Here is a 21,095-nt window from a genome sequence, read left to right as displayed (position 1 = left end):
GATATGCAGTGGAAATTTTGTTGTGTTGTAATCTGATGAGTAAGATTATAAATATAGATAGTGCATCGGCCATTTGGGCTATTAATAGAGAGGAAGAGTGTATTTGGACTAGTGGAAAAGTTCTAGAAAAGCTTGTGCAGCAGGTATGCCTTCCTGGTCGGAGTTTTGATTATTAATTGAACAATGAGTGTTCAAGGTGCAAGTAATTCACAGGGGTTAATCAATTTAGTTAATTTAGTTAAACCATTTTTTTTCAATATGTACTGTATCACTAATGGTTATTTTATTTGAATAGCATTTAAATTTAAGTAAATTCCCCATTTAATGATTTGTAGATGTTAAAAAATATTTTTAATGTTTCGAGTCAAATTTCGTTCAGAATGCTGCTTATTATTAGTAGCAGTACATTCATTTCAATATTGAACGATACCCTCAATCATTTAATTGTTGCAAAGTTTAAAGGAATATTCTATAACGTTTATTTTTGTGGAGGTCGGGAGTGTTTGCTGGAACCGACCCCTGCTCCAACTTTTTAGGGGAACATTTTAGCACTAAAATGATCGACTCGTGGAATTGCTCCTCCTCCCACGCCCCCCGTTTTGCCCAACGAGGAAGTGAATCACGGGAAGCGTGTGACTTACTTTTGTGCTGGTCACATGACTCCCAGTGTCAGCTGTTCCCGTATTTGATGTCGACGGGAGAAGCTCCGAACTTCACTGGGGTGCGTCGATGATCTCGTCCCCGGACTTGCTGCCTTTCACCGGGCCGCAGTGCTTCGGCGACGAGGCGGAGGAAGACCGCGGCGGGTCACCGGCGCGGGGGCTTCTTCCCGAGGAGCTCTCCGTCCCGCCTGTGTCCTCCTCCGCCGGCAGGCACCCGTGGAGCTCCACGGCCGGCTTCCAGAAGGACTTTGTGCTGGTGGCCGAGTTCTCCGAACAGGTCGGTGCCACAGGCACACCGAGACGAGATGAGTCGTCCAGACCTTGGATCATGATTTAACATGTTCATTTTGGGGGGTCTTAAAATGTTTTTATTATATTCATATAGGACAGATGTCTCACTATTTGTAAGTATATGCCATGTAATACATACATGGAATGTTGTGATATAGGTATTGGATACTAGCTATGTATATGAATTCAAACATGATTGATATTTTATAGGTACCCTATCTCAGATATACAGCTATTAGCTGCTAATTTATCTCATCTAATTTTCTGAACTGCTCCTGACTAGGGTCACAGGGGGTGCTGGAGCCTATCCCAGCTGACTTCGGGCCAGAGGCCTGAATGGGAGGCCAGCCAATCGCTGGGCACAAGGAGACGAACAACCATTCACGCTCACACTCATACCTAGGGGCAATTTAGTGACAATCATGTCTTTGGAATGTGGGAGGAAACCAGAGTATACCTGGAGAAAACCCACACAGGCCCTCACAGGTCCAAAATGTTTTTTTTAATTATAATCTAATTTTAGAACTAAAATCGTACTTGGCATATGCATCCAGTACATGATTTATGAATGACCAAATATGGCTGGCAGGGCACAATTATGACAATTGGACGTCTATTGCCGTCAATGGCCGCCAATTTATTCACTGCTCAAATTTTTTACATGATTCCAATCACCTGTTTAAAAAGAAAAGGTGAAAGGATTTCAAGTCAGCCCTGAGATCTATAATTTGAATTTTTTTACAGTGATCCACGAAAAAAAAAACAAAGTTGGAACACCCCTAAAATTTGTCTTGAAATTACTAAAAAAAATACATCATGAAAATGCATTAAAAAATGTTACACCAGCATAAGCTTTCCTTTTAAATGAAATCTGCATTATGACTTACTGTGACTAGTACCATTATTAGAAGACAGAAATATTAGTAGTGGTATAAACTGCCAAACGTCCACCAGGTGGGGCCCATTCCAGTGATGACCATACCCGACCCGGTGGACGGGTTAGGCTCTCTGGACCTGAACCACTTCTCCCTGCGCATCATGTCTGTTGACTACCAGGCGTCGGGCCCCACCTCCTCATCATTCTCCGTAGGGCCACGCCTCAACTTCAACGAGGATTCCGAGGTGGTCCTCGGGGACTCCGGGGACTCAGCCTTCGCGTACGTGCGGCACGTGACGCTCCTGGATCTGACGGCCCGCGGGATGGTGCGTCCGTTCTGCATGGCTTACGTGTGTTCACAGCAGACCAAGATCATGGACAACTTTGATCGCTTGTCAGACGGATTTGGCCGTGCGGCCGACAGTCTCAAGACGGGGAACAGGCAGGCCTTCTCCTTAGAACTCCACGATAAACTACATCAGTTGGAGTAAGGATGCTCTGTTTTTGTTGGTTTCTTTTGGATTTTATCAAAATGACATTATAGAATAGTTGTGGCATTTCTCAACTTTGACAAAAAGTGTCATGTGACCGCTTCAGGTGCGAACGCTTGGCACTGCTGAAGGACGATGTCATTAGCGGCGCAAGTGAAAACGGCGAGGACCTGGAAGCAGTGGAGCGAGCCATTGCGACACACAAAGACCTCCTTCGTCAAGTGACTTCCTACCCAAATAGGAAGCGAAAGCAGCCCGACTTCTTGCCTTATGAACCTACCGACGTTTCCGGCCCCCCGCCTCCTCCGCCAACGGTCCGCCGCCAAGGCCTGAAACCACTAAAGGAACTCTCCAATGCCTACTTCCTGTCACTGATGACGGATCAACTGGCGCAAACGGAGATCTGCCTCCGTGGTGATTTCACCAGTCTGCGGAGCGCCAGCATCACGCGCTCACTCAACAGGAAACTCAGACTGACCAATTTCCTTTTCGAGCAGCCCGAGGCTGACGAAGTGGAGGAGGACGGAGAGGATGTGTTGTTGAGGGAAACGGGAAGTCAGCCATGCGAGCAGGCAGGAGAAGAAGTGGCGAGCAGTGAAATGACAGGGAGCATCAGCAGCGGAGACAGTATACAAGTCATTGGCACTGAGAGATCCTACAAGACACTTGCTACGCCCGATTTGTCCCTCAGCTCGCATCCTCTCTCCTTGTCTGACTCTTCTCTCACCTCATCCACTTTAACCACCCCAATTTCTGCCCCTGAAGCACTCGCCACTCATGAAACTGCCCCCAATACCCTCCCTGAACCCACTGAGCCTCTATTCAACCCTTTTACCAACTCTGAAACCCCTTCGATTGCCCTTCCGAGCAACCACGTAAAACATTCAACTCCGCCTATCATTGCACTAAACTCCAGCCTCGAAGTGACCATCGCCGACTCCAATGAACTCGCTTCTCACATAGGTGGGCCTCCCACAGAACAAATCATCACCCCTGACACACCACTTACCTCCTTGGATCCGATCGCGAGGCGCATTAGAGTCCACACCCGCAGGGCAAACAGCGACGACAGCATCGAGGTCCTTAGCACCACAGAGTCCATCATCCCCGAAGACCTGACCGCCATCACCGAGGAAGACGAGCGCTCGATAGATGACAAACCAGATGACAGGGTGAGGAAAGCTCAAGATTGCGGAGCAACATATCAGACATTACCCAGACTCCTTTCAGGACAATGGTCTTCGGTCCCGAGCCTAGTTGAAGTGTTTGACGGTGCCGTCGAGCTGCACTCGCCCCATCGGAGGGGTCGGCCCGTGGTCGGACTCTCCCCGGACGAGACGGGACTGCAAACGCGATGCTTCGTGAAGCAGAATTCCTTCTCTCGTCACGCAGTCTTTTGCCTGCTTAGCGGCCGCCCTCTTGTGCTGCTTTCCGTGGACGAAGCCGAGCTAAAGAAGAGAATCGAGGCCCTGACTCCCTTTCTTCCAGCCTCTTGTGGTGCAGTGATGCCGTGTTTGAGAAGCCCACTCCAGCTAGACGATCTGCTCACATGGAGACTGATTGGCATCCACAGGTAACAACTTTGCATCTTAACTTCCATGAAATTTTGCCATTGTCATTTTGTTCCTTGACCAGGTCTCCGTCGTCAGAGCCCCTTCAATGGCTGAGCCGTTACAGTCGTTATCTGGGTGTACTTGACTTAGACCAGAAAACGCTGCGCTGCCCATCCTACTCGGGTTCATTGGTGGGGTCTCTGGTGGGCGGCGCCGTGCCCGCCGCCACTTTCCTGACACACGTAAAGTGTGGACTGACGGCACTGGCCAAACGCGCGCTGCTGTTCACATTCGCCCGCCAAGGAAACCAGGATGACGGAGTGGATAAAGGCGACCTCAGCGTGATGCATTACCTGTCAGACCTCATCAAACGGCAACATATTGGAAGCGGACCACCAGCAATGCGTTTCTCCTATGTGACGCTTCACTTACACAAAAACACAGCCACGACATAAAGTTTTTTTGTGATCTTTTACCACAGATTACAGTGTACAGTGTATAATGGCAAAAAGTTTGATAATCAAAAATAAAGTCATCCACTAGGGGGGAAAAATTGCCAGCTTTCTTTGGATGGTGTGATAACAAGCATGACTATCGGTGCTTGGTTCATGATCTTTTAAAGCTGTATTTGAATTGTTTTGTGGCTGGGGTACTTAAACATGTCATTTATTTATACAAAATGCAGAGAAAAAAAACCCAAAGTAGTAGAAAAGTAGAAAAACAATGTGGTGAGTTTGTCAGTAGGTAATGGAGGATAATTTGACAAACACGAGTGTGATGTAAACATCTGTTTAATATATTCCCAAATACAAGAAAAAGTGATGGAAAAAAAAATAACAATCAAAAGGCACTTCTCACATGCTTGTTAAATATTTTTTTCAGTGTAAAAAGGCATTTGTGCTGCTTTCAAGTATGTACATGACTGCACGCAAATTATTTTTTTCTAAGTCAACATATTTTGACTGAGGCTTTTGCTACAAGTATGTTGTGTCCCACAAAAACACAGTGCAAACATCTATAGATCTCCTCAGTGACCATCAAGATATAATAATTAGTGTCCCGTGATAGAGGAAGGATTCAGAAGTTGACCAATGGAGTCAATAGAAGTGCCACCATCTACAGACAAAAGAAAAATTGCCCTTACCACTGGGAGAAAACGAGATCCTACCTTATAAGGAAATCGTGGATTTGGTGTGCACATGGGTAATATACATATTAGCACACAAACCTGATTCAGTCAGCTCCAACATGATCTTCTCCCTGATGGCATTGTTGCAGTTATCACTGGACAAGTATTCCCAGAACCAGTGCAGAGCCCAAAGATTACTCTAAGATTTGGAAACAAAACGATAAGGTTCATTGTTTTAATACAAAAAATAAATAAATAACATTGACAATTAGATAAATAGATCATGACTAGCAACCAAATTATTTCAAAGCTGGTGCTCAAAACTGATTTAATTTTAAAAGAATCATTTACCCTAAAGATGGAGAGAATGGGGATGATTGGCCTGAGAGCTGGAATGAGAATAATCTGTCGCAAAGCTTTGGTTACCAGGAGCAAGAAGGCTTGATCTGGGAACAGCTATGAGATATTAAACACACACAAATTAATGCATATGTACCAGTAAAAGCGATGAAATGTGTGGTATGCTGTCATCGCTACCTTCAAAAAGTGTTGTGGAATCGTATAGTCAGGGATGAGCCCCTCGTTGCAAGCGGATAGAACCGAATTTGTGACGTTGACCGCTTCCTGATGCATAGACAAAAAACATTAGTTGATTGCACACACACACAAAAACAGACCTACACCAACTAACGCAAGCAAAGGAAAAAAATGATTAGCGCACAGACAAACTAAACAGCAACCCCCCTCTTTTGTTTGTACTTGACCAATCAATGCACTTTGAACATCTTTTAATCTCACCGAGATTCCCCAGCAGTGCAAAGACAAAAAATACAAACATACGCTCATGAAGGCACAACTTGGTTCTGGGATGCTGCCGAGTGAATCTGTTACAGTCACCACATTGAGCAGACTAATCCAACATTGGGTCTGTGAAAAAAAAGAGACAGACACGTGCACAAAATTAGCTAAAAATTCAAAATAAACTTTTAGGTTTGGAGATGATAGAAAGTCTAAAATGGTACTTTGACATACGAGTGACCCAATTAAGTTCTCTCAGTTTCACAAAGATTGTTGTTTTGGACTGTTTGGTTTTGTGCAATCAAACAATGCCAAATAAACAAATGCAGTTTATTACTAACTGATGATTACTTCTCTAAATATTCAAGTGACCAATGTAATTGGACACAGCGTGAAATCCCAATGCAAACTTTTAAATGCTTTACTTTCTATTGTGTTAGTACGAAATAAAATGCAGATTTTTCTTATTGAAATAATATTCCTAAGAGCATTGCCACTACATAAAGGGAAAAGTAATTGAGAGTGCGTGTTATGGGTTACGAGTGAGGCCAAAGATGAAAAATAATAATAATAAAATACCTTAACTTGATAGTGCTCTTTTTTTCTAATAGCTTTTCCCTACAAATTGGCTATTTCGTGGCCAGGTACCAAAAACTACACACACAAAAAATAAAATGATAAAATACCTTAACTTGATAGTGCTCTTTTTTTTCTTGTAGCTTTTCCCTACAAATTGGCTATTTTGTGGCCAGGTACCCAAAAACTGCCCACATATTTAAACAAACCAAATCTGAAGGAAAACTCAGGATAACTTGCATTGGCGCGGCAGTCTGGATACAATCTGAAGACCTTGAGTGCAAAGGAGACCAACTGGGAGCGATTTAGCGGGACTGCACCTGAACACATACATCTCAATATTTATTAGGAATAGATTGACATGGACACACAAAGAAAGATCACTACGGCATGCAAAGACAGGCACCTTCAATGCAATTCCATGTGCCCCAATGGCCAACGAGCTCCCTTTTTTGGCTTAAAGTCATCTTGGGCACTGTAGATGTCCTGAATATATGGAAGTATAACTGGAAGGTGTGAGGAATGAGATGTGCAGAAGGCCCTTTTTCTGGGAAGAATGTTCTCAGCGCCTCATGAGTTTTGCCATCCAGGCACAGCAGGAACGGAAAGAAGTCCTTGAGCTGCAGATGCCTACAAAACAAAGCACCAAGAATTAACATTAACAGGGTCATTTGGTACCTAATTAAAGAGCACTTAACTAATTCAGTGCCAATAACAGCAATAAGAACTAATAAATTAGGTCTAACAAGATCATTATGGACCTTCTGTTATCTAGTTAAAGAGCATTTATTTGTTCTTCCAGTTAGTATCGCAGATACGTTTTTGATTTAAAATTTTCGTTTTGAAGATCCATTACAACAAAAGCCACTGATAAATGGATTGAATGTGAAACAAAGAAAACTGGTGGGTTAAATTAGTGTTGTTTAGAGCACTTACTGGTCCCAGTATCTTCCGGATGGCCACAGAACTTGTCTGACAGACTGAATCTGTATTAAAGTGGCATTTTCTGAGAGGGAAAAGAGAGCAAGCACGAGGTAGCAATTAGGTGACCATTCCTAAATCATAAAGAGAAACACATTGTCCAATTTATCTTACGTTCTTTGTTCACCAGCTCCCGATAGATTTTGTGTACGATGACCACACGGTATTCAACGCCAGGCAACATGTTCTCCCAAAACCAATGGAGTGCCCACACGCATTTCTGTCACACAGAAAAACACAAGAGCGCTTAATTGCCATTTTTTTTCCTGACTGTAAAGCCCTTTTAAAATGCTTCATCTCCCCAAATTGGATGAACACTTTATAACCAAATGCACTTGGTGTTTAAATTCTGACATAACTGTACTGTATTGCTCCAGTAAAGAGCTCATAACACACACTGGGCTTAATAGCTTGCCTTGTCCTATTCACTGTTGACAACATACCTCAAATAAGCACAGAACTGGAATGATTGAACTCAAAGATTGTAGAATGTCACTCAAGGCTACGATGACCAGCAGTAACAAGGCTTGATCTGGGAACGTCTGCCATCACAAGCACACACAAGTTGTATACAAGAATCAGTGTTGATATTTGACAATGCCTGTGTTTGTATGGCACTTCTGCAAGTCTTTTAGATAAATACAAATGTACCGGGGTGGCCCGGCAGCTGAGTGGTTAGCGCGTTGGCCTCACAGTGGGTGACCTGGGTTCAAATCCAGGTTCCTCCACCTGTGTGGAGTTTGCATGTTCTTCCTGGGCATGCGTGGGTTTTCTCCAGGTACTCCGGTTTGCTCCCACATTCCAAAGACATGCATGGTAGGCTGATTGGACACTCTAAATAAGCCCCTAGGTATGAGTGTGAGTGTGAATGGTTGTTTGTCTCCTTGTGCCCTGCGATTGGCTGGCCACCAATTCATGGTGTCCTCCGCCATTGGCCCAAAGTCAGCTGGGATGGGCTCCAGCACCCCCCACACCACGAGCGAAGATAAAGCGGTTCAGAAAATGAGATAAGACAACAAACGTACCGATACAAAGTTAGCTGGGATCCGTAGGTCACAGTACTCATCATTCAGGATGGAAGGTACTACATGTTTGGCTTCCTAATTGAAGAAATCAAGAAAATCCGATGAAAGGTGAAATTAATACACCATTTTGTAATGTGAATAAAAACGTTGGGAAATCTTGATACCTGAAGGAAGGTCGCGCTAGGTTCAAGGATACTGTCCTGTGTGTGTTGAGTCACGAGGACATACGTGAGCAAGTGGATCCAAAAGGTGGACTAGACAAAGAGGAATTTCATATTGTATTCTTTTCATTTTTTTAAACTATTTTTCAGCTAACCACTGCTTTTTTCCCCACAAAGCGAAATTGAATGCATTTTTTTTCAATGCAGGAAAAATGTGCAAAAAATATTTTTGATATTTTGTCTTTATAGACCTTTTTTTTTTAACCAAAACCCAAATACTTAACTATACATTATACGTACACCTTAAATGTTGTATTTTTAATCTCTCACAACAACTCATAGCGCACTTACATTTATGCGGCTGTTCGGACAGCCCTTGAGAACCTTGAGAGCAAAGCGGACCAGCCGTATACGTGGCAACGGTGCTGCACCTGAACCAAAAAAAAGGTTAAATTTTTGGGAAGAAGACACCGGAATGGCAAACACAAGGAACATTTTCTGACCTTTGATCGGACACCAATTGTCGGCAGTAATGTGGAGCTTCCATGTAGCATCAATAGACACTTTGGGCGCCGTCGCAGTTTCAAGCACACGCAAGTACAAATGGAACTCTTCCGCCGTCAATCGCAGTGCAGATCCCCTGCATGACTGGAAGAAGCTGGCAAGGGCAGAGTCAAAGACGCCTTCCATGCACATGAAGAAAGGGATGTAGTCCTTCATCGCTGATGAGCTGGCAGAGACACACAAAGACATAAGGGGGCGTTGGGACAGAGCCACTAAGTGCCGTATTAGGCAGGGGGGGATCCCCCCGCCGCACTCACCAGCTGGGATTTGTCCGCACGACACGTACGTAGCGAATCAACTCTCGGAATCTACAAGACATGTATGTTTGCATGTGAGAATGCTTCAAAAAGGACCACTGCCTCATGGTTGGATTTATTTGGATGTGGGATCAGCATCGTTGGGTTGAAGATCAAGTGCGGATCAGGGCAGATCTCGACTTGTCAGGTCAATGGAAAGAAACACTTTGGAAGTATGGGCAGAAGAGAGAAATTATATCAAGCCAATGAAGTTCCATGGCACTACCTGTTCTGGCCCAGCAGTCGCTGTACCCTGAGTAGAACAACATTTGTTTGCTCACTCAGAGTGTCCTTTTTGCCTTTGTTGGTGCGCACACCGTCCACATTCTGTCCTTTCAACACAGACACGAGCAGGATGTCGTCCCAGGGGCGCACGTCCATACTAACACTGATGAATGAATTGGGGGGGGGACAAACCTTGATCAAAATAAGGAACAGCTAAAAGCAGAACACAGAAGCAAGACATGCACCTTAAAATATACATACGTATACATATACATACACATACACATAAGCATTAACACATTTCATACACACGTAAAAAAAACCAAGCATACCTGGCACATATTTTCAAGTGGTGAGGGAAACTTAAAGTACTGAAGAAAGTCTGCAGCTTTTGTCTGAACTCTGACGTGAACCCGTCCATGACCATTTGCCTCTGCAGTGACGCCATCAAGCTTCCACACAAAAAGACAAAACAAACAAACAAAAACAGAATTTAGAGTATACTACACTTATGTATACATTTCATTGAATCATACATCACCCTACCTCTGTATAAGAACCAAGAATGAAGAACTGGGAGAGGCCAACATTGGGGCATAAATCCAACACAAATGGCAGGGGGGGAAGAAGAAGAAAAACATCAGAACTTGAATTAACATACACACACGCACAAATTCAACAACCGTACACACTTGTGAGCACAGGAGGCAAAACTGCTCTTTTCTGTTCATTTTTAGACCAACTCTGAATTGCCCACCACCATCAATAGCAGCCAATGAGTTAAGTGACCCATGTAGTCCACTCCAAGTGGCACGACATACCCTGCGACTTGCACAAGTTGAAGCAACTCCCGAAGAGCCACCAGCCTTAGGATAGCTGCCCCTCGGCCATCCTGTTGGTCCGCTTTGTGCATTAAATCCAAAACACACTCATGAATAGGTGTGTAGCTGCGGGAGAGAAGACAAGATGGCAACAAGGTCCAAAAGGTCTACGGGTCTCTTAAACGATGGTGTGACTCACTGGTGAGAAACGCGGTTACTCGCACCAGCTTCTACAGATGCTAGACGAGTGCTGAGCTCCTTCTTGAAGGTATTCAACATGGACTCTGTGTGACATATTCCTATTGTCATTATCAGAAAACGTGAAGGAAGAGAAGCAAGAAAAAGTCGTATGTTACCCGCTTGCCGGAGTTGGCCATCAACCTCTGACAGCGTGAAATTAAAGGCTGTCAGGTGGCCCATCAACGCAACGTTTCTTTGCGTGTTCCAGAAGTCGCTCTTCTTGTGGCTGTTACAGTGACACAGGCCACTCACATGCCACTTTTCACACTTACAAAAACACGCAATTCAATCCGTCAACATTATTTGCAATTTTTGGGGTAACATTTACAATCAAGTCATACTGCCCATACTATATTTTCATTGTATCAAATTTGCACACTACATTTGTCAGAATACCTATTACAATACAGTGATCGCTATTTTTTTTTAAGGTCTTTTAGGTTGTGCATCTGCCAGAAGGTTCCACAAATAAAGTCCAATAATAATAATTCCTCTTCCTTTAAAAGAGTGAAAGGCCTTTTTTACAAGCGCCTACCCATTTAGAAAATTATTGGGGGGGAAAAAAATGGAGGTAGCGCCCAGAAAAAGGTCACACATAATGCTAATTACTGAGTACACAGTAAGACTGTGATGGCGTGTGTGGGCTCCGTATAAGAAAATCTCATACATACCATGGTTGCCTGTTTGTCACAGATATAACAGAAGCACTGCTCACACAGGAGCTCATTCCCAGGCACGGGCTCACTGCAATTGTCTGTAGCTCTGAGGGAACAGAAGATGAGGGTTTCTGTGGATATTCTGTCTACATTTTCTGTCTATAGACTGTAAAACTTAGAAGCCACACATGAAAGGGTGTTTGGAGCAGTTGAAGCGGGCATGGGGCAACACCTCTGCCGGACGGAAGAAGGTCACAACAAGTTCTTCATCCATCTTACTGGAACACCTCGAGTCTAAAAAGACAATCGTGCTCATTTAGGACACACAAACTGTGAAAATAATAAAATTGCATTGACTTACCCTTCTTTGGGACAGCCTCTGTCTCCATGATGATAAGTGATGGTTCACTGTCTGATGCATTGTGGTTGTAGCCTTCGTCCTCATCATCGTCGCTTATGACAAAAATCTCTTCACTCTGCACGGCTGTGCACATCATGACAATCTAGAAAAACAATGGCAGACAAAAAATATAGTATTAAATCATTAAACAGAAAGTGAATAACAACTATAGTACACCCATTTTGAGTGAAAAACTGTTTTTTGTAATTATTTCCTATAATAGATATTGTTATCTACTAAAGCCAACAAACCTTTTCGATTAATTACTTCCACTAAACAGTTATTCTGATTATATTATCACATCGGGTCGGATTTTTTCGGCCCGATCTTACCTTTTACTTCATATGGTATCGAAAATGAATGCATAAATAATTAGATTGTTTGAGAGCCAAGTAAGGTCATTCACGGTACACTGAAGGATTTTAACATACAATACATATTTTAAGCAATGACAGAGTTGAGTGTTAATCTTACCTACGCTGACCAAACTTTTCATGAATCCATTTCGGCGCGCGTCGGTAATAACAGTGACGAGACATCCGGTGTTGGCTTTCTTTTTCTATGTTGGTTGTGTCGATGTCATCACTAGCGCCACCGCGTGGCGGGATGTCTATACAACTATTCTCCGATTTGATCCTACAACCTCCGCCAACAAAACACTGCAAAACTGTAGCATATAATGTTTTTTATTCTTGAATAATAATATAAAATGTTCATAATAAACGGCATATCTAAAGTTTTGTGGTTTCTTTCGTAGAGTTGAGTCTCTCCACATCACTTTGTTTCTTGCCCTCCATCAGTTGTGCTTGAGTTTGGACAACTTCCATGCTTGAGTCCGACTGATCATCCTTTTCGCCCTGGGCTGGCATGGCGCACAACCATTGCTCGTAGTACCCACGGAAGCCATTAATCTGGATCAAATAGTTGTTCCGAGACTTGTACTGGGAAGAAAGAAAAAAAAAAGCAATCTTATTATTGCTGGGTGGAGTTAATAAGATTTTAAGCAAAAGTAAACAAATAGTTTCTATGGTTACCTGGTCGTAGTTGGGAGGATACTGTGCTGCAAACTCCAGCTGTTTGATGATGACCTGGTTTGGCCACACTGCCTTGTCGCGCATACTTTTCAGCAACGTTGTCAGGTATACGTAGTCCAGACGCTGACTTGCCCGCCCAATGAGTGTAGAGAACACATGCACGTTGGGCTTTAATCCCGCCTCCTGACAACACACATTGGTATTGATCAATTTAAATGTCAACTATTAGATGATTTTTTTGTTATTTATTTAACACAGGCATAATAATTTTTCGGAGAACAATTTAATATTAATATGCATTACCTCCATTTCTTGAAGTAGTTGAAGTGCATCTTTCTCTTTCCGGCACCCCATTGCCAGGCTCCCAAATGTCTGCACATTGATGCTCACGTTGCGCTGCCGCATCACTCTCAACACGCTCTGTGCAGTCAAAAAGTTACAAATATAACTTCAGTTAAGACATTCCTTTCACATGTTCTGCTCTTTGGAGAGGAGGCATCAACAATACGACATAGGCAAACTTGCATATGGGGTACCTACATGAAGTTAAAAAGGTATTTTGTAATTGCACATAAGTATTGGTTCTTATGCACGCTGCCTCGCAACAAGTGACATGCCATAATGTCACAAAGGTTGATGTTTCCCCAAACTTTTTCCAATACCAATACCTTTGCTCCATCCAGGTCTCCACTTCTAGCAGTCCTACGGATGATTGTGTTGAAAAAGGCAGCATCCAGTCTGATACGGTACTGCTTGGCCACCTTCAAGAGCATCTCCAAAGACTGCACACCAGGCACCATGATGTCAGCCAGCAGTGTCAGAGTTCGCAGATCTGGCTCAAGCCCACCTGCAGCCATTTTCCCCAGGAAACCTTGGCCTCCACCCAGCAAAGCCAGCCTGTCAGACGCTCCTTCAACGGCTCCCAAGGAGATCACGCTGCCGTCACCCTTTCCCTCGAGCAAGTCCAGCAGGTTTGGGGTGAAACAATCTGGCAGGAGTGTACTTTCTGCCTCCATAAGCGGCAGCATGGAGTTTTTTCTCTCACTATCACGACTTTGGGTTTTAGGTTGGACAAGTAGCTGTTGCTCGAGAATTTCCAAGTCAACTCCTATACTTGACTTTACGTGAGACTTCTTTGTGAGGAGCAAGAGGCTGGAGGCCAGCGCATGGTCACCAATCCCACAATCCCTTGCAGTTCTTAAGAGCAGGTTGTAGTTCTTGGCGTCCGGAATGAGGCCAGACTTGAGCATCTGCTGCCACACCTGTAGATGAAACACATAAGATAAATTAGAAAAAAAATATTGGTCATTCAATCTATTTGAGAACAGAAGATTAGTGTTTGCAAGAATGTAGTTATGAAGAAAAAAAACCTGCAAAGCCAGCCTGAATCCAATCTCTTTGTTTTCCAGACATCCCATCAGCAGGTAGTGAAATGTTTCCTGAGTGACGGCGTGACCAACATCCAGCATCTCCTGAAAACAAAGTTGTACAAAATCAAGCATTAACCCTTAAAACTGTATAATAATTAAATAATTAAACTCAGGCACAAGTATGCACCCCCAAATAACAATATTTAGAGCTCATATTTTGTTGCAAAATATGAAATATATTGGCATCAAAGTTTTGAATACCAACTCCATTAGATGTTGGAGTTTATAGAAATAATTTTAATCTATATTTAAGGAATTGAATTTGCAGCGCGTTTTTTTTGCCGTTTATTTTTTAACTGTCAAACCCCTGATTTTTTTTCTCCAAAAGTTCGACAAAAAATGTAGGCTGCAACCAGTTTTAAAAGAAAAACACACGCACATGAGAGAGAGAGAACATCAACATGTAGGACCCTCAGAGACAGACACAAACCCTCATCGTGTGTATGCAGGCATGTAGGTTGTTGTTGATCGCGTGTGTCTTGAGGATGGCGTGGTAGGTGGCCACGCTGAGGGGGATCTTCTTGCGTTTCAGCTCCTGTTCCAGCTTTAGCGCCTGCTCCAGAGCCACATTTTTATGCGGCGACTCCGCACAAGCGTTGAATAGAGCTGTGTAGGTGGCATCAGATGCCTCCAGACCTCGTTTCTTCAGCTATAACACATTTATTAAAAGGGATGCCAGCCTTTAGTTGTTGAAAAAAGTACATCTACTTTACCGTGAAACAGGTTTTTTTGAGATTACGTAAACAATCAGACATTGTTGTAGAGCTTGAAAGCCTTTTTGAGCTGGCCTGCTCGCCCGCAACCTCCGATCAACACGCTGTAGTTGTACTCCTCAGGCTGCAACATCTCCCCACGCAGCATATCGTTCTCGAACATCTCCAATGCCTCCTGAAGCTGAAATTCCACACATAATGTCATTTACACAGCATCACTAAATATTATTTTCCCACACTAGAGGGTAAAAAAATGAGAATACATTCAGTAGAACATAAAAACAAGCTTTGTAAAGATCACATTCTTAAATTAAATCTCACGAGATTAGCTGAGTGATTAGTCATGTATCCTATTGGTTAAATTTCAACAGATTAGTATTACTATTAATCATCAAAATACTACATTTTGGTAAAAAACAAAGGGAAAACAAATGCTACACAGTTACCAGTAATTGTAATAGGTAAACTCCAACATTTGTGATTTAATTGGTTATGATTATACCTTTTTATAGATTGAGCGAAAAGGTAAAAAGTACCATATTTAAAATTGATGTCGACAAGAATTTCTTGTGACATTTCAACATGTTATAATTTATTCTAGGTAACACTAACCTTCCCAGCTTTAATCCGTTTTTTGCACTGTAAGAAGTACCAGTAGGTTGTATTTTTCCTCCTGGGCCTGCGTAAAGGTTCTATCGGCTCCTGGTCGTCGTCTTCTCGGTAGTTCAGGTCCAATAACTCCGAGCTAACTTTTTTAAAAGACCTCCGGGAGGCCATGTCGGTGGACAGGCTGCCAAAGTTCTCCTCTGGATCCGAGGCGACCTCCGCATTCTGCCGGCATGTGGGGGCTGTCATGGAGAACCACTTGACTGGTGCCTCTCCGGGTCTGAGAAGGCGCCTTGCCGCGGCTGGTGGAGGAGCTCCATACCGGTTAGCAGCTTGTTTGCTGACCGCTGGTGCAAGGGACACGAATGACATTTTTGCGCCATTCCGGCAACATAAAGTAGTTACTGAACGGAGCATATTTAGCAAACGGGAAAACGTTACACAGCAACTACCAAATAATTAATGGACATATATATAGAGAGAGCATTAGTATCTTGTTTGACAACAAGAGCTACTCTAGCAGTATGTCAAGGAAGCCGCCATGTGTTCCCGTGTAGGCATGAGTAGCCAATAGTCGAAATAGCTCATATAAAGAGTCACTCGTCTTGACACAACGACAAGAGTAAATGCCCGTTTTTTTGTATAATAGATTTGAAATGTGTTTAATAATCACTGGAATGTGTTTTGAAAACTCTCTAAAGAAGAACCGAATCGATCGATAACATCAGTATTCGACTGACTGGCCTGCTCGTAGGCGAACACTCGTCCACGCTAATGACCTTTTTACTCATTTGCATATTGTTTGTATTGATGAAATTCGCGTTACACTGTTGTTCTTACTGATGTAAACCTCATAAAATGGCTTTTTGGGAATTTTAAAACTTTATAAATAATGTATATATTAAAAAAAATATTTTTCCAGTGTGTTGTGATGAACAGAAATAACAGTTTTTAGAAAAAAATAATTTATTGAAATTGAAAGTCTAACACATTTGCCAAAAATACATTCTTCAATTTGGCACTTATGAAAGCATGCCATGTTATATTTTGCAAAAAAAAAGTTTTGAAACAGACAACTCATTTAAATATAGTGTAACAAAATGTAGCTCTGTTCAAGTCATAACCAAATGAGGGTAAAAAGAAACATGGTAAAAAATAAAACCCATTGCTTTTAATAGTAAACTTCAGCAGCACCAATGGCGTTAGAGGTAATGTGTCAAGGTCACCATGGTGACAAGCGTGGTGGCTGGGCCACGTGACTCTGGAATAATGTCATGCCATCCAACAGAGTCAGTGGGATGTCTCGGATGACGGAAGGCAGATCTTCATGTTGTATCGGGTAAATCACCGCAGACAGTCCTGGACGCTGTGGGGAAAACCTGTTTTACAAATAAATGTATTAATAGTAAATCAAGAAACAGCTGTGCTCTTTCCATACACACCTGTCAAGTAGCGTTTTCTGCAGGTTCCGGCAGGCGACCAATGTGCCACCAGTGAACATGTGGCACATGACAACGTTGCCGCAGCGCTCGACAAACGACTCAGCTGCCAACGCCTCAAAGGAGCCGTTGCGCGAGATGAGACAGAAGCGTTGCAGGCGGGAGCAGCAGGAGAGCGCGTCGAAAAAGGACGAGTTGGCGTTCAAGTAGGGCTGTTCTAACCTGAAACCAAAATATGGACAAACAATGATATATGAAAGAAAATTGCAATGCCGAGTTCAAACTAGCTTCAAGGATGTCCTCATTACCTGAGTTCTCGGAGCTGAGAGCAGTTTCTAAGCACCTCCAGAAGAGCAGAATTATAGTTCATGATTTTTAGCGTGCCGAGGTTGGCGAGTGATAATGCCCGCAGGTCTTTACACTGTGTCACTAAATGGGCCATACCCGTGCCTCTTAGGACGCCGGGTAGGCCGGCAAGCGTCAGGCGGCGCAATCTTGGAAAACCACCGATAGCTGCCAGGTGGGCGTCTCCCACGCCCCTGGCCCATGCACACATGCCGCGAGGCTCCACGCTAGCACGAGCGCATGGCTCTAGACGGGGCAAAGCGGAGACAAATCCAGGCCCAATGATCTCCAAGGTCTCCAGGTAGAGGCAACCAGTGGCTAGCTGGTTGATTCCTAAGGTGGTTTCCCCTATAAGTGGGTAGAAATACCAAAAGTTTTGCTCAAGTGAAAAGTAACCTTCAAAATGATTACTTTAAGAAAGTTAAAAAAAAACCTACTACTGAAATATGGATGCATACTGCAGTATACCTCTGAACTTTTTTAATGGGGGTAATTTTAATTTTAATGGCAATAAAGTAACATTACAAACCACATCTACCTACCATGGGTGGCAGTGGCCGATCCGACTTTGTAGTTCTGGATGCCCACCCGAGGAAGCTTCTTCAAGCCACGTAGGAGTAAAAGGGACGAGTTCTGTGTGGCGCTGTGATGCGATTGGATGCCATCCGAAAGGGCACACGCAGGTAGGGTGAGTGAGCGAAGGTGCTTAAGTTGAGCCAAGCTGGCGCACAAATGGGGAGCAGTTGGCGGAAGGTTGTTATCGTGCTCGTGATGGTAGTGCGTGTGCATCAAGTTCAAGTGTCGTAGACTGACGCAGCTGGAAACCAGCCGGCTCATGTTGGTGGGGAGAAGTTGATCTTCAGTACCACGGCATTCGGAGTAGGGCACCAGGTTGATGCCGCTCAAGTTGAGGCTCAGTAAACGCGAGGCGTCTCGCACTCCGCCATCCAACAAGGACAGGAAAACCTTGTAAGTAAACACATTTTAACAGCATGTTTCACAAGTAAGTAAGTTTCTGCCAGAATTTTGTCTTACCTGCGGCCACAGGGCAGGACAGCGGCTGAAGCTCAGGTGTTTGGGACTATTGCCCTCCAACGCACGCTTTAGCGAGGAAGGGTCCAGCCAAGAACGAGGCAACTGCAAGGCCTCCAGATCTCCGCGGAGGCTCAAGCTTTGGGCCAGCGAGGGTGCGGCAGGCCAGTGGGCTGGGTTGGGACCAGGGATGGACACCAGAAAAACACGGAGACGCTTTGGAACATGAACACTAAACACAGCCAAGTAGAGCAGCAGTAACGTCTGGTTCACCTGAGGACAGACAATCATTGTATTTAATGGGTATTTGTTATTATGGCTGGACAATGTGTTACAAAAATATCCATATAAAAAAACTGGGCGCGTAATGTGTGTATTTCAAAACAATGTGATAAATGGATACTCATAACAGTTATTGTTTGCCTTGTTGACTGTTTTTGGAATTATAATCATAGTTTGATTAATCAGAATCAATTTTATTACCTTCACTGCCATAAATCCTGATTTTTCGGTGCACTATCAATGTTTAACATCTGTACATAACCCATGATTATAACATTTGTTCATCTTTTAACATTGTAATTGTTGATTCGGTTTTAAAAAGCCATGCGCAAGTCACTTTTTGACATTAGATTTAGGAAGGATTAAGTGGAGTGTTGTTATAATCTTTAAATTATTAAAGTATAGGTAGACTAGGATTACTGATGGTATCGAAAATGACCTCTCCAGGAGCCAGTCTGGCGCTGAACTCTTCCAGTTGCTCATAGTGGGGCACGCTGCTCTGTCCCACCATAAGGTGGCAGCTGACGCCGATGCCCTCCCTGGTCACATCCGAGATGTCAAACTGCAGCATCAACCTGACAATACACAAATGCCACAACATTTATTGTAACACTAAGATTTGATAAACTGTTCTACTGGAAATGATGTCTATAATTTAACTTGAATTTTGTATGCTGGACTTATATTTGTTTAAAAATAAAGGTTTGAACTGTTGTGAATGCTGTAAACCTGAAAGATGAAGGTTTTCAAAGCATACATGATTCGTGCTCCTTACTTGCGTAGCTGCGCGCAACAGGGAACCACGCCATAGCTGGGCGTTAGCAGCGTCTGCCGCAACTCTGCCAGCCGACTGAGTCGGTCCACCGCTTCTCCCGAAAGCTTGGTGGCGTCGAAGCCCAACTGTACGTCAAACGCCAGCGAGCGCAGCAGAGGCAGCGAGGCCAGAAGGCGAGAGAGGCGCGGGGCCGTCAACCGGCAACCGCTCACATCAAGACGTGTCACTGCCTTGCAGCGACTAACCGAATCCACCACTCCGCCGCTCAGCCAGTAGACGCCGTTAAGGCTAAGGGACTGCACGTGATTGGACAGTTGCCGCAGTGTGTCGCGGACCCTCTGATCGTCCATCTAAACAAGAAGTGGGGGGTAAACAAGTAAAAGAACATATGGAGTGCACATATTTGAGTGACCTACCATGTATTCCTCCGACAGGCATACATTAGCCAACAAGCTCTTGTCGCAGCAGAGAGTTTGCAGCCGTTGGCAGACCGACGCTACGTTGGCGAGCAGATCACACACGGGCACATGGCGAAGGATGTAGAGAAGGATTTCGTCAGACAGGTCGGACATGCCCACCGCCAACGATGCCATCATGGGGTCCTCCTAAACCTGGCCTGTAGCAATACTATTATTATTACGATGTAATATTCCAAACATTTATGAGCTCAGTGGGCTTATAATAATGTCATTTTTCAAATATTTCAGATTTTAAAGGCCCCAGCAGCACCCCCCGTGACCCTTGTGTGGATAACTGGTACAGAAAATGAATGAATTTGTCACAGGAAAATGTTACTTATGTCTTTGGAATCGTCTTCATATGATAAGACTGGTATCATGGAAATCAATTAATGTTCGACAGATTATAAAACTATCATGGAACTTCTGTCCTTCTGAAAGAGATGGAAAAGGGCTTTCAAACGACAAGCTACCAATGAAAACAAAAAAATACTCAGCTATGGTAAAGTAATTGTATCCCCTTTGGTCACTTAAAACGGATATGAACAGACGAGTTTTTAAAAAAAAAGTGACATCATCCGAAATTGAAAATCAACCACTTACAATGCAATGGGATCTCGTGCATGTTGCTGCTAAATTGCTAATCCTCCAACCTGGAAAACGTGACGTTCCTTTGACGTCCGAAGTGTTTAGCAACGCCGCTCACCGTGAGATGTAATGCTTCATGTCAGGTGTTCAGACACCAAGGAGACATGTTTGGGCTTCGGCTTTCTACAACGTCTCCCTCTTCGCCTTCCTGGCAAGCAAGGAAGGACATAATTCACCGAAGCAAGATGGCGGAAGACTTTACGTGTTGCACTCGGTTAAACCCACCGCGTGTTTAAACAGGCCAAAGCAATGCAATGAAGATGTGTCGATCAAATCTTGATGAAGGCATGTCAACCGTAAAAATGATGGGTGAGTCCTAAGTAAAGTAAAAGTACAATGTATTTATTACTTTAAGACTTGGGGGTGGTGTTAATTGTTATGTTTCACAATACAACGTGAACATTTTCCTCGTTAAAAAGTGATAAATATGACGGATGTACTACTCGAGAGCTAAGCCTCTTTTAACTACATCACCTGTTTCCGTTGGTACAGAAACCAGCAAAGCAGTTTTATTTATTGTATTTATTAATACAGTTTCGAACAGAGAACAATAGCAGGTCACTGTTTGACAACGCCGGAATCATGTA

At 43.6% G+C, this 21,095-nt stretch overlaps 4 protein-coding genes across 8 annotated transcripts; 1 reads left to right on the top strand and 3 right to left on the bottom strand.

Moving 5' to 3' along the window:
- The first annotated feature begins 568 nt into the window (after positions 1 to 568).
- Positions 569 to 4,433, top strand: smcr8b (Smith-Magenis syndrome chromosome region, candidate 8b). 3 transcript variants are annotated; one of them, XM_077604242.1, is made up of 5 exons: positions 569 to 939; positions 1,908 to 2,075; positions 2,196 to 2,317; positions 2,428 to 3,894; positions 3,957 to 4,433. In XM_077604242.1, the coding sequence occupies exons 1-5, from the start codon at positions 730 to 732 to the stop codon at positions 4,327 to 4,329; spliced, it is 2,340 nt and encodes a 779-aa protein (XP_077460368.1). In that variant the 5' UTR covers positions 569 to 729; the 3' UTR covers positions 4,330 to 4,433. The 3 variants fall into 3 exon arrangements, with proteins under 3 accessions (XP_077460368.1, XP_077460367.1, XP_077460366.1); XM_077604241.1 differs by having other exon boundaries at positions 2,193 to 2,317; XM_077604240.1 differs by having other exon boundaries at positions 1,908 to 2,317.
- Positions 4,434 to 4,649: 216 nt separating this feature from the next.
- Positions 4,650 to 12,321, bottom strand: LOC144076888 (uncharacterized). 2 transcript variants are annotated; one of them, XM_077604238.1, is made up of 25 exons: positions 12,221 to 12,321; positions 11,708 to 11,849; positions 11,535 to 11,640; positions 11,362 to 11,452; positions 10,807 to 10,957; positions 10,650 to 10,734; positions 10,451 to 10,576; positions 10,176 to 10,202; positions 9,962 to 10,081; positions 9,631 to 9,792; positions 9,366 to 9,416; positions 9,048 to 9,274; positions 8,896 to 8,975; positions 8,548 to 8,637; positions 8,384 to 8,458; positions 7,802 to 7,900; positions 7,473 to 7,578; positions 7,314 to 7,383; positions 6,784 to 7,007; positions 6,618 to 6,697; positions 5,844 to 5,930; positions 5,541 to 5,627; positions 5,355 to 5,459; positions 5,103 to 5,202; positions 4,650 to 4,990 (listed from the first exon to the last, which is right to left on the bottom strand). In XM_077604238.1, exons 2-25 carry the CDS (start codon positions 11,841 to 11,843, stop codon positions 4,926 to 4,928), a joined length of 2,550 nt encoding a protein of 849 aa, XP_077460364.1. In that variant the 5' UTR covers positions 11,844 to 11,849; positions 12,221 to 12,321; the 3' UTR covers positions 4,650 to 4,925. The 2 variants fall into 2 exon arrangements, with proteins under 2 accessions (XP_077460364.1, XP_077460365.1); XM_077604239.1 differs by having other exon boundaries at positions 12,079 to 12,225.
- Positions 12,322 to 12,414: 93 nt separating this feature from the next.
- ptcd1 (pentatricopeptide repeat domain 1) lies at positions 12,415 to 16,104 on the bottom strand. The gene is made up of 8 exons (XM_077604243.1): positions 15,536 to 16,104; positions 14,964 to 15,104; positions 14,641 to 14,859; positions 14,151 to 14,252; positions 13,449 to 14,042; positions 13,084 to 13,200; positions 12,781 to 12,963; positions 12,415 to 12,687 (listed from the first exon to the last, which is right to left on the bottom strand). Exons 1-8 carry the CDS (start codon positions 15,944 to 15,946, stop codon positions 12,478 to 12,480), a joined length of 1,977 nt encoding a protein of 658 aa, XP_077460369.1. The 5' UTR covers positions 15,947 to 16,104; the 3' UTR covers positions 12,415 to 12,477.
- Positions 16,105 to 16,485: 381 nt separating this feature from the next.
- On the bottom strand, positions 16,486 to 20,706 carry fbxl18 (F-box and leucine-rich repeat protein 18). Of its 2 annotated transcripts, none has more exons than XM_077606084.1 (9): positions 20,464 to 20,706; positions 19,819 to 20,018; positions 19,403 to 19,752; positions 19,067 to 19,202; positions 18,349 to 18,618; positions 17,856 to 18,279; positions 17,277 to 17,661; positions 16,972 to 17,190; positions 16,486 to 16,908 (listed from the first exon to the last, which is right to left on the bottom strand). In XM_077606084.1, the coding sequence occupies exons 2-9, from the start codon at positions 19,996 to 19,998 to the stop codon at positions 16,752 to 16,754; spliced, it is 2,121 nt and encodes a 706-aa protein (XP_077462210.1). In that variant the 5' UTR covers positions 19,999 to 20,018; positions 20,464 to 20,706; the 3' UTR covers positions 16,486 to 16,751. The 2 variants fall into 2 exon arrangements, with proteins under 2 accessions (XP_077462210.1, XP_077462211.1); XM_077606085.1 differs by having other exon boundaries at positions 20,567 to 20,689.
- Positions 20,707 to 21,095: the final 389 nt, after the last annotated feature.

The sequence above is a fragment of the Stigmatopora argus genome, chromosome 7, assembly GCF_051989625.1.
Source record: "Stigmatopora argus isolate UIUO_Sarg chromosome 7, RoL_Sarg_1.0, whole genome shotgun sequence".
Lineage (NCBI taxonomy): Eukaryota > Metazoa > Chordata > Actinopteri > Syngnathiformes > Syngnathidae > Stigmatopora > Stigmatopora argus.
This window is presented reverse-complemented; position numbering and strand designations above follow the sequence as displayed.

Excerpts from the sequence above, each read along its gene's own strand:
- smcr8b (XM_077604240.1), top strand. The coding sequence starts at position 730 with ATGATCTCGTCCCCGGACTTGCTGCCTTTCACCGGGCCGCAGTGCTTC. Across the intron at positions 940-1,907 it reads TGGCCGAGTTCTCCGAACAG|GTGGGGCCCATTCCAGTGAT; the intron begins GTCGGTGCCACA and ends AACGTCCACCAG. Across the intron at positions 3,895-3,956 it reads AGACTGATTGGCATCCACAG|GTCTCCGTCGTCAGAGCCCC; the intron begins GTAACAACTTTG and ends TTCCTTGACCAG.
- LOC144076888 (XM_077604238.1), bottom strand. The coding sequence starts at position 11,843 with ATGATGTGCACAGCCGTGCAGAGTGAAGAGATTTTTGTCATAAGCGAC. Across the intron at positions 7,579-7,801 it reads CAGTTCTGTGCTTATTTGAG|AAATGCGTGTGGGCACTCCA; the intron begins GTATGTTGTCAA and ends TCTGTGTGACAG. Across the intron at positions 5,203-5,354 it reads CCATTCTCTCCATCTTTAGG|AGTAATCTTTGGGCTCTGCA; the intron begins GTAAATGATTCT and ends TCCAAATCTTAG.
- ptcd1 (XM_077604243.1), bottom strand. The coding sequence starts at position 15,946 with ATGCTCCGTTCAGTAACTACTTTATGTTGCCGGAATGGCGCAAAAATG. Across the intron at positions 13,201-13,448 it reads GAGACCTGGATGGAGCAAAG|AGCGTGTTGAGAGTGATGCG; the intron begins GTATTGGTATTG and ends TTGACTGCACAG. Across the intron at positions 12,964-13,083 it reads AACTACTTCAAGAAATGGAG|GAGGCGGGATTAAAGCCCAA; the intron begins GTAATGCATATT and ends GTGTGTTGTCAG.
- fbxl18 (XM_077606084.1), bottom strand. The coding sequence starts at position 19,998 with ATGATGGCATCGTTGGCGGTGGGCATGTCCGACCTGTCTGACGAAATC. Across the intron at positions 19,753-19,818 it reads GCCTGTCGGAGGAATACATG|ATGGACGATCAGAGGGTCCG; the intron begins GTAGGTCACTCA and ends CTTCTTGTTTAG. Across the intron at positions 17,662-17,855 it reads ATCGGCCACTGCCACCCATG|GGGAAACCACCTTAGGAATC; the intron begins GTAGGTAGATGT and ends ACCCACTTATAG.